Raw genomic sequence first — 11,750 nt, 5'->3', positions numbered from 1 at the left:
ATTATCTAAATCTCCTCAATATGGAAAGAACTTAAATATGCACTTGTTAAAAAATAAGTAATACTACTCAATGTATATATATATATATATATTTAACAAACTTAATTGACGAATTGACTTTTTATATAACATTTTTAGTGATATTTCAATTTATATAATGCTAAAGACAAGTCAATGTATATTGGTTAATATTCAAAAATATGTAAAAGGTACGTTTGAAGTAAGTAAAATGCATCAAAATATATAAAATATTTGTTGAAATTGTAACATTTTTAGTATATTTGAAACTTAAAGAAAGCCATAGAGATTAGCATGATATGCATTATCTGTACTACTATATAAAATACACATCTTTATTAGTTTGACTTGTCCAAAAATGTTTGAATTTTTTAAAAAAATTCTTATAATTATGTGATAGGATAAGTATCAATTTTTAATTTCTTAAACATACACTAATATAAAGTCCAACCGTGCTGGGGAACCCCAGTGGGGTGACCCCCAGCACCCCCAGTCCACATGGGCCCCTGTCATTGGCAGATAGAAAAAAAAAAAAAAAAAAAAAAAAAATTCAGCAATAGGAAAACACTGGGTCACTGGGGTTTAAAAAAGTGGGGGTGCAAATCATTTTTGTTATATTTGACATTTGTGTATGTGAAAGCCATCATGCTTTAGTGTGAGCGTTCACACCATCTTTCAGACATTTTGTCGAACAGTTCAAAGGCAACGACTTTCTCTACCAGATGCCCCCATTTTTTGTCTCTTTCTTTCTCTCTATATATGAAACTCACTTCTCTTCCTCAACCCGAACAACCAAATTACTCATCTCCTCACTCTGTTTACAATTTCCTCAGCCAAATGGACGACAGCTTCAGCAACAGCGCCAAGAGAAGGCGCCGAAGAAAGGATGGTCTCGACGATAACAGAGATTCCAACACCACCACCAACAACAACAATCATGGAGGTGGTATCGATGAATCGATCAAGAAACAAGAAGGTAACAAAACCAAGGGTTTGAAAGAGATTATAACCTCACTTTTGTTGCTTGACGAGCAAGAAAAACTTGATTCCGAAGAGTGGTCAAAGTCCCACCAAGAAGAGAAGCTCTTATTCGAGTCCAATCACAAGAAAAAGACCCGTGCTATGTTCGATTACTACAACAAATTTCAGGGTTGTTACGATGATTTGGATCAAAGTGATGGGTTGAGGAGGATGAGGCGGAGGAAATCAAGAGCTGCCACGGCTGCTGCTGCGGTGGTCACGGCGGAGCCCGATCAGAAAGGGAGCGACGGCAGCGGAGGAGGAGCGGCGGTGGCGGTGCAGCAGAGGAGGTTGTGGGTGAAGAGCCGATCACAGGCGTGGTGGGACCAATGTAACAGTGCTGAATTTCCAGAGGAAGAGTTCAGGAAAGCGTTTCGGATGGGGAAAGAGACTTTTGACATGATCTGCAATGAGCTGAGCTCTGTGGTAGCCAAAGAAAACACAACCCTAAGAGATGCAGTGCCGGTTAGACAGCGCGTGGCGGTGTGTATATGGCGGTTAGCCACCGGAGAGCCTCTGAGGCTTGTCTCCAAGAAATTTGGTTTGGGCATCTCTACTTGTCACAAGCTTGTTCTTGAGGTTTGTTCTGCTATAAAGACTGTGTTAATGCCTAAATATTTGCAATGGCCCGAGGAAGAATCAGCGAGAACAAGGATTATGGGTGATTTTGAATCTGTTTCCGGGATACCCAATGTGATTGGATCAATGTATACTACACATATACCAATCATTGCTCCTAAGATTAGTGTGGCGGCTTATTTCAATAAGCGGCATACAGAGAGGAATCAAAAGACTTGTTATTCGATTACAGTTCAAGGTGTGGTTGATTCGAAAGGGGTTTTCACTGATGTGTGCATTGGTTGGCCTGGTTCAATGCCTGATGATCAGGTTTTGGAGAAATCAGCTCTTTACCAAAGGGCTAATGGAGGGCTTTTGAAGGGTGTTTGGGTTGTTGGGAATTCTGGGTATCCTCTAATGGATTGGGTTTTGGTGCCTTATACCCAGCAGCATTTGACATGGACTCAACATGCTTTCAATGAGAAGATTGGGGACATTCAGAAGGTTGCGAAAGAGGCTTTCACGAGGTTGAAAGGGCGGTGGACTTGCTTGCAAAAGAGAACAGAGGTGAAACTTCAAGACTTGCCGGTGGTTCTTGGGGCGTGTTGCGTGCTGCACAATATTTGTGAAATGACGGATGAACCGGCAGAGTTCACGTGCGATCTCATTGACGATGAGATGGTCCCTGAGATTGGTTTGAGATCAGCAAGCGCAATGAAAGCAAGGGATGCAATTGCACATAATCTTTTGCATCATAACCATGCTGGTACTTCTTTTCTATAATGAAAAAAGATGTGCATTTTGTTCTCTGAAGATTGCATTTTTGTATGTCAAGTTAGGTTTTTAGAATCATACAATAGAGATTCATCAGAATTTGTCAAAAGGGGTTTTGTGGAAGATGTATTTGCCCCTTCACAAATAGATGAATGTTCTATTTTAGACTGAATTTATACCCAATATACATAGAGATATGTTTTGTAACCTGGTTCCCATGTAGTTCAATGACCTATTAAATTAACAAACTAGAATGAATGAAATTTAGGATTAAAAAAACATTCTTCTGTATCATTATTTTTGCTTCCAATGTATTATTTCTTGTACTTTAGATGTTTTAGAGGATTGTAACAATTGATATCGAAGCATGATCTCATGACTTACAAGTAGAGAGAAATCATTTTGAACTGTATTTAGGAGGATGATTTTAGACCAATACGTCTGTCAACTCATTTATGTGATTCGTGTCATTTTGATCTCCAAAGTTTCAGTTTTAAAATTCCCATCTTTAAACACTGTAGGACTATACTTCCTCTTTTTCAATCTGTGTTTACTTCTTCATTATCAATCAAAGATTGTAGATTTGGTTGCGTGGGGGGTTTGGATTCCTGGTTTTGTTTAATTAAGTATAGTTTATTGATATAGAGCGCATGCCTTGGGTATAAAAAAACATAATTAGAGATTTGTCACAGATAAGCAGATTGCAGGAGGGTTTACTTCATGCTGAACACATGCTCACACTGGTCAAGAATGACTATATCCCATTTGTAAAGAGCAGGATAACACCTATGCTGGATATCTATAACAGAAGTGTTAGGAATACAGAATGTGAGATTAATGGGTGGGTTCCACTCGTAGAGTCTATTATATGTGAGATCTACCATTTATCTGAGCATTTAGATTTACTCAATCTCATAAACATTCTTAAAAACTTGTTTGTTGTATTCCATAACTCAATATCCTGATTTTTTTGTCCAATATTGTTTTCTATGGAAATCCAAATTTGTAAGTACTTTAGCGAGCTTTCTGTGACCCATCAATCAAAATCCTTCTCTATCTCCAATTGAAGTCTCAAAATGCTCTTTTACATAGGTTAAACTCAATGAAATCCCCCTTCTCTCTTAATCGTCCAATCTAAAGGGTCTTAACCTTTAGTTTAATATAGGCTGCTACTTTTTTTTCAACAATAAAAAATAAAATAGGTGATTTTGTTCAACAAAAAAAAAAAAAACAAAAACAAAAACAAAAAAAAAAACAAAAAAAAGAGAAAAGAACGAGTGCATGCATATTAGTTAACCACTAGGCCGCCCATGCGAGTTAGCAACCCCTTCACCTCCCACGTAAAAAAAAAAAAAAAATCGTAAATACACTCTTTAAAAGAGATTTATTGCATTAAACTTCTACTGACACAATTTTCTCTTCGTTAGAGTTGTCTCTTAATGGAATTAAGAAAAATAAAAGAAAATTACCTTATTATCCTTCCAAGTTAAAGTTAAAAAAAGAAGAAGAAAGTATGAGATATTTCCACGCTAAGTCCCCTCTTCATCCCCTTTTTTTTTTCAAAATGTTTTGTTAGTCAATAACTATTCATAATTTTCAAAAATGTGGCCTTTTTTTCAAAATGTTCTGTTAGTCAATAACTATTCATAATTTTAAAAAATGGTGTTAGTCCAGTGAGGCATAGGCTCTCCTGCATATCTTATTTATTCATACTTCTTCGTACTTTTTTAGAACTCAATTCTAAATCTGTACTGATAATTTAAATCGTCTACTTTGTAGATATTGCAATAAAGGTTATTTATGTAAAAATTTAACTTTATTGGACATCTATAAACATATGAATAAATAGCATTTTATTTTAAAAAATGAATAGTTTAAGTTTACAATCACATTTGTCATTCATTTTATAAAACAGAATGTGATTTTTTTTCTTATATTTATATATGTCCGATGAAATTTATTTTTTTGTATGAATAACTTTTATTGTAAAAGTTACAAGATAGACGGTTTGAATCATTAGTACGAACTTAGAATTGAGCCCTACGAGAGGAGTATAAAAAAAGTATATAGAGACAAAATATCAAAGGGAACTTATCCTATCAAAGTGAATGTCATCATCTTGCGTATACTGCAGCACCATGCAATTATTTTAGATCAATTAATGTAAAAAGTTCCCAAAGCTTGCTCCCTCAGTTGTTGTCCACATTATGGTTTTGGTACAAATCACCACCACCACATCATGATCGTCATCATCCTAAGTCAAAAGAGTTCTAATTTTCATTCAAAAATGTTAGGGCCCAACACAAGTCTGCTTCATTTTTTTCATCTCAGATGGCTCCACTCTGCTGATGTCCATGTCACCTAAAACTTTGTTACTATTTCTATATTCAAAATTAACGAACATTAGAGCAAAAAAAAATGTAGTATTTAGGTATAGTATAGCAGAAATAAATTAGCACATAAAACAGCCAATAACAAATGCAGAAACCATCTTGGTGCTGCTGCACAACATACAATATACAAGCATTCTAATAAAAGATAAACCCACAACCACAATACACCTACAATCACAAATTTTTGAATGTGACTTAGCTTTTATGCTCCAAAAAGGATACCAACGATACACCTACAATACGTGCACCCAGCACCATGGCCAGGGGTAAAAAGTTAAAAATAAAATCCACAGCTATACAAATATTGCATTATACCCTGTCCGTCCCAATTTAGTAAGTCACTTTCGAAAATCCAACTTTTCAAAGAGATCTATTTCATCCACACTAATAGGGTGTCAATTTCTAATTCCGGCACTCATTCTACAGCCAACGGTATTGAATGCATTCAGGTCATTTAAAAAGATAACATTTAACATCACTTTTCGAAGTAGACAGTCATTTTGAAACATCCCAAAATGGAATAGTGGACAGAATATGGTATGGGACGAACCAGGTGTTAATTTCTAATTCCGGCACTCATTCTTCAGTCAATGGTATTGAATGCATGACTTTTCAAAGTAGACAATCATTTTCAAACATCTCAAATGGAAAAGAGGACCGAATATGGTATAGGATAAAATGTATAAATAATCTAAAACTTGAGCAAAGAGCACATTCAGGAATGGCTCTACAGCTGCTGTAAAATTGAATTTCTCATAACCCATTTACTAAAATCTGATGGAACAAGTGTCATGTACGAAGTCTAAGCCAATGAACATAATAATCGCACAAGTTCACCAACATGAGACAAATATATTTCTGCTACTTGCTTCAAATGCATAACTTTTCATTAACAATAGCTCGAGCAGCTCAACAATACGAAGTTATCTGTCACTATGGGTGGTTATCGTGGACCCCCAAACCATTGCTCACCACGATCAGATGGCAAACGAAATGGAAAATGTGCAAAGTGGATCCTCAAAACAGGGGAGTCGGGTTTTTTGTCATCAAACTTGTAATCTGGAGAAGATACCACATTTCAGAACCTTCTCAAAATGTACATTTGCAACAAGAAATCAATAATAAATACAGCATTCTCAATTTCTTTAAAGCAAGTCCATGGCAAACAGCACATTAAAAAAAAAATTGAAATGTAAATTGGTAAAATACAATTTGGTGGATGGACTTCAAGAATTAACTAAATTTTATGTGTAATGATCAATTTCAAACCATATAATTTGCGTATACAAAAGTATATTAGTTACGTCCACCAAGGATAGCACTATGTGGAACACGGCCAAGCACAGGAGTGTCATGGGCAGAGTGGATATTTTCAAGAATTCATGTATTCCAGTGAACAACCAGAGGTAGTACATATATAAGGAGAAGTACAGTATAAAATATACATTTAACAAAAAAAAAAAAACCCAACAAGTGTGGCCTAATGGCATTTTGGCTAGTGTATTGAAAGGTTGAACAAGGTCTAAACTCTTTACCTTAAAAAAAAAGAATTTTTTTTTGTATATTAAGTACATAATATGAACCCAAAAGTTTTATAATTTTCAAATTTATCTAAAGTTGATAATTTAGTTTGAACACCCAAGAAATAATCTCACAGGTGTGCACAAGGCAGGAGCTTATAACAAGGTTTGGAAAAGGTAGTAGATAGGCAACCTTACCCCCACCCTTTTGTGGAGAGTTTGATTCCAGAGGCTCAAATTTGCATCACAGCACTGGCGGGTATGGGTTTGAGTCATGAAAATAGTCTCTAAAAACGGGGTAAGGCTGCATACATTTTGTCCTTCCTAGACCTCATTTTAGCAGAAGCCTTGTGCAGTGGATCGCCCTTTTTATTTTGAACCCAAAGGAACGTGACCTTTCAGTCAGTAGAAAATTTTAAATTTCAGTTTCACCTTCCTGTGCCTATTTTTTTTTTTTTATTTAGGCCTCGTTTGGGAACAGGCTAATTTAGTAACTTTTTGGCTATTTGGCTAAAATATGAGTTACAAAAAACTAGTATGTTTGGGATGACTTTTTGGCTTTTTACGAAAAAATGTGCAAAAAGTAGAGAGAAAATAAAAACTTTGATTTTTTGGTATGGGTTGGTTTTTTGGTTTTTTTAGTGACTTTTTGACTTTTTATCTAAAAAAGCTACTTGCCAAACGAGGCCTTACTTTCCAAATATATATATATATTTAATTGCAAATTTGACCAAGTCAATTTGCAATTTTTTGAGGAATTTGCTACGAACTCATGAAATTGCGAATGAGAATGCAATGTGTGGCTAGGTTGGTGAATTGGGTATCCTAGATGTTCAATGCCCTATATAGCATGTCAGTAAAGGTCAATTTCCTTGTTCTGTGACTTCCATCACAAAAAGGACCCATAAGGACACCAAATGAAAATATATTTTACTGATACAAGTTGATAAATAGATAGAAGACCATAAGAGTTTTCCAGATATCCTTCACCTTGAAGAGCTTCCATGGCAGTAAGAGCACATTTGGCATCATTAAACTCAACAAAGCATAAAACCATAGCCTTATCTCCACTCTGCAATAGTCAATATTTAACTATCAGATAAATATGGTAACACAACAAAAAGAAGGAAACTTAAGATGACATCAGAACATCATGAACAAGAGGAGCATGGTTGTGAACTGTGAGTGCAAAGAAAGAAACATGTTAGACTAATGGTTGTTCCACTTTTGAATGTTATAAATGAAGTGCTCATCCTTCACTTTAAAAAGTACCTTGTTTGCTTCCAATTTCTTGAATTCAATTTTCTAAAAATTGAGTTTTTTGTTTTTTCTATTTTTTTGTTTTTTTAGTGAATTTTTTAAATATTTTAAGCAATTTTTTTACTTTTTAGATACACTTAATATAAATACAATTAAAAAGTATAATATTTGTGAATTTTTTTTTAAAAAAAATCACTAAATACCAAAAATACAAAAATTCAATACATTTTCGTATTTTTGTGTATTTATTGATTTTTTAAAATATTTTTTTACAAATATTTTACTTTTTAGGTACATTTAGGTAAGGTGCATCTAAAAAGTAAAAATAAATATTAAAATATTAAAAAAATTCACTAAAAACAAAAAAATACGAAAAATAAAAAACTTAATTTTTAAAAAATTGAATTCAGAAAGTTGGAACCAAACAAGGTATGGCACTAGAAACTCAGAGGTTGCACTACCCTCCTGGTTTCATTCAACAAATCAGCACCACTAAGAGCCCACCATCACTTACAGTCATGCATAATTCCATGGACTAAGCCTAAACAGGATGACCAAGATGGAGATAAAAGTAGGACTAACAACCATGCTCACTATATGCATGCCCTCAACAACCCACCAGAATCATCTTCACTAACTTTGCCTCCTAGACAACAATACAGTTTTAGCACAAAAGAAAGCACAACTTGAGGTCTACATGTAAAAAAGAAAATAACTTGGGAATTGTGAAAAGATCAAAGAGAAAAAAAAGTGAGTTTGGAGCTTAAATTCACTTTCACAATAAATCATACTGAAAATGCATTAGTGTAGCCTTCATCAACATTTCCAAGGACAGTGAAAGGATTAAGGTAACTTGGTTTTTTACCTTTTTCTTGAACAAGTGGGTGGTGGAAGCTCTCCAAGGCATAGTTGTCAAATTGAGAATTGAATTGTGAATTGAAATTACTTTTTTCCGAATCGGTAATTGAATAGAATAGTGAATCATAAATACCCATCAGGTTACTAAAAACTAAACAAAACATAAAACACATAAGACATAATGCCTTTTGACATGTTAAACCACCATTCCCTTGAACCCTCTCATATCAATTACCTCTAGTGTCATGATTAAGGCACAGAAACATTTAATGCATTTCTTTATCTCAAAAACCACAACAATAATATAATTCATTTTAAAAAATAGTCAAAGTTGCAATACGAAGCACACGTTCGCACAACACAAAAAACTCTTTACTAACACAGAAGGGCATAGAAACTATAAGGATACAGTTACAAACAAGAAGATATATATAAACCTAGATACATTGGCAGTACCTTCAGATTTCAGCATATACGATAAACAAATCTAAAGGTAGTGCTTTCATCAACCCTGTTAATTTTATTTATTTTTTGATAAATAAATAGACAAAACTTTATTAGAAAAGCATCAAGAAGATGCAAAGAATACAAAAATCGCCCACAAAGGGCCAAACAAAACTATCTAATCCAATCCTCGACAAAATCTACAAAAACCAAAACATTTGAATCAACCGAACCCGTAACCCAAATATGCAACACCATCAACAACCGACTCTCTAACCATGAAACGGAACGGCACTCATTTTGAAAAACACACCAATTTCGCTCCAACCACAATGTTAATTATATCTCCACATAACCCAAAAAATAATTAAATAGCAAACTTACATGTCTGGGCTCCTTATGAACAACTCTGATATCTTTAAAGCCAATGAAAGGACGAAAAAGATCTTCAATTACACGTCAAGGAATAAAATGGAGGAACTAATTAGTATACTTGGGGGGAATCTTAAAATCTCCACCTCAATGGAGAAAGAAAGGAAGAAGATACAAAGAAACAGGAAGCCAAACCTCCAAAACTCTCAACACTCTACAATAGAGTATTAAGCATTATCACAGAAGGGTAACACATGTAGATATTTAAATAACACAAGGATACGACCAACTTCTCTCCTCAAACAGTCACTTGGAAGCCCATCAACAAACAGAATGTTTGAGTCCTTTGCCGGGACTGGGAGGCCATCAACCCTTGCCAAAGAGCCAGGCCTTTCACTAATTAAGTCTGACAAGCCTGGACCAACACCTACAGAAACATCCGATCTTTGGCCAAGTAAAGTTGGATCTTGTAAAGAAGTTGGGTAGCCTTTAATGCTGGCTCCTGTTGTTAATCCACCAAGACTGGGTTCAGGACGTATGCCAATACCCGTAATATCATTCACTCCATAAGCGCCAGGCTGCAAAGGTAATATCCAAAAGTAAACCAAAAATACGCATTGCCTATTACCAAGATCTCCAATCTCATAACTCAAAAGTCACTAAAATGCTAAATTCTTACATCTTTCTGTACAAAATCTGAAGAAATACCCTGCAAATCATTAGAACTCCATAGATGATGAGATGTTAATGATGATTGTTCAGGCAACAAGTAGCCAGGAAAACTCGGTCTTGGGATGCTGCCTGTTATTATAATGATGACTAATCAATACATGTATTGCGTCAACACAGAAGCAATCTAGAAAATCAATCAACATGGACTGGTTAGCTTTACGTTTACTTCCAGTTAAAACTTTAAAAAAAAATATATATATATATATACATGGTAGTAACAAAAAAAATTATTCATAGAAATTTGGTCACCTCTTTTTTGGTTCCAATACAGGTAGTAGCATGATGTAGATTTGTGCGGTGATATTCTAGAATCAATAGCACAATCAAATTTTACACAGTTTCAGGGCAGTATTATGTAACGCTTACCTCCAGACTGTCACAATTTCACAACTGACTTAGACCTAATTAAAATAGATAAACAAAGGGAAAGAATGAAAAGGGATGAGGTTCAGTAGGTGTTAGGAGAATGGTTTCTCTTTTACGCTGTGTTTGGTTGGGAGATTTGAGGAGGGGTTTGGAAAGAGAAATGAAAAAGGTAAGTGAAATGTAAATAAAATATACCTACATTTCACCTAGTTACATTTTACCTAGTTTCACACACTCTTTCCCTTTCCCTTCCCTTTTCCCTTTCCCTTTCAAAATCACTCCCCAAATCCCCAAATCAAACACAGCATTAGTCTCTCGGGTGCCCTTCCAAAGGAAATTAAATTGCTTATACATGTCCAGCTTTTTTTCATGTGTAAGCAAACAAAAAATGGGATTTTTTGACAAAAAAACTATTCATTTGCTTCATCTTCCTACCCGAACCAAATAAACAAAATACAAAATTTAGCTGCATTTTGTTTGTCCTATCTCCCTTTCCTTTTCCTCAAGTCCATAAACAAACCCAATATCCAAACATTGCATCAGTTTCTGTTGCACCAATAAACAATACAGTTGAATAGCTTGATACACATTGTTGGGAAGATTTCATAATAGCTTAAAGCAGCTTTTGGGAAGGAAAATTGTGAGTTAACAAATACATGATGAAAGGAGAGCTCTACCATTGCAATCAAACACAATATTGGAATGTTTCAAATGATTGAGAAGAAAATAGAGAAAGATTGGGAATTTTAGGGCAAAGGAATAAGAACCTCTCTCGGCAGGAGCACCGTATCTCCAGTAGGGATCCCCCATCCACCTCTCTCTCTCTCTCTCTCTCAATATGAAAGATAGAAAAACCCTTCTGCGTGTTTCTGAAATGTGAATTCGACCACTCTCAACTTCAACACTCGACTAGACTCGACGCGACTCGCTGATGGATGGGGCAACCCGATTACGGACCCTTTTTCCTCTTTTTGGTGAACGATAAAGGGTGGGTGGAACTCGGACTGGTCACTCCGAATTGGGCTTTAGATTTTGGCTCTCAAGATAAAGGTCCACTTCTGATATTTTTGGGCCAACATGCTCAAATATTTTTGGATCAGAAAAATATCTATCTAAAATAATATGTTGTTTGGTTCTGTTTTTTAGAAAACAGACCTCAAAAAATTTTATTTTTTTATTTTTTGTATTTTAATGTTTTCAATGATTTTGTTAAATATTTTAAGTATTTTTTTTAATTTTTAGACACACCTAACATAAATACACTTAAAAAATATAATATTTGTGAAAAAAATATTTAAAAAATACACTAAATACCAAGAAATACAAGAAAAAATACTAAAATTCAATACATTTTTTATATTTTTGTGTATTTATTAATTTTTTAAAATATTTTTCACAAATATTTTATTATTTAGATACGCCAAAGTAAGGTGTA

The 11,750-nt window shown here is 34.6% G+C and overlaps 2 protein-coding genes across 2 annotated transcripts; one reads left to right on the top strand and one right to left on the bottom strand.

Annotated features, from left to right (window-relative positions):
- Positions 1-636: 636 nt before the first annotated feature.
- LOC114265383 (protein ALP1-like) lies at positions 637-2,854 on the top strand. The gene has a single exon (XM_028206206.2). It carries the CDS (start codon positions 778-780, stop codon positions 2,377-2,379), a length of 1,602 nt encoding a protein of 533 aa, XP_028062007.1. The 5' UTR covers positions 637-777; the 3' UTR covers positions 2,380-2,854.
- A 2,643-nt stretch (positions 2,855-5,497) lies between these two features.
- Positions 5,498-11,274, bottom strand: LOC114265384 (RNA-binding protein 2). The gene is made up of 6 exons (XM_028206207.2): positions 11,083-11,274; positions 9,897-10,018; positions 9,501-9,795; positions 9,230-9,291; positions 7,274-7,355; positions 5,498-5,822 (listed from the first exon to the last, which is right to left on the bottom strand). Exons 1-6 carry the CDS (start codon positions 11,123-11,125, stop codon positions 5,707-5,709), a joined length of 720 nt encoding a protein of 239 aa, XP_028062008.2. The 5' UTR covers positions 11,126-11,274; the 3' UTR covers positions 5,498-5,706.
- Between the last annotated feature and the right edge of the window lie 476 nt (positions 11,275-11,750).

Source organism: Camellia sinensis, chromosome 13 (assembly GCF_055761805.1).
Source record: "Camellia sinensis isolate YWXY chromosome 13, ASM5576180v1, whole genome shotgun sequence".
Classification (NCBI taxonomy): Eukaryota; Viridiplantae; Streptophyta; class Magnoliopsida; order Ericales; family Theaceae; genus Camellia; species Camellia sinensis.
This window is presented reverse-complemented; position numbering and strand designations above follow the sequence as displayed.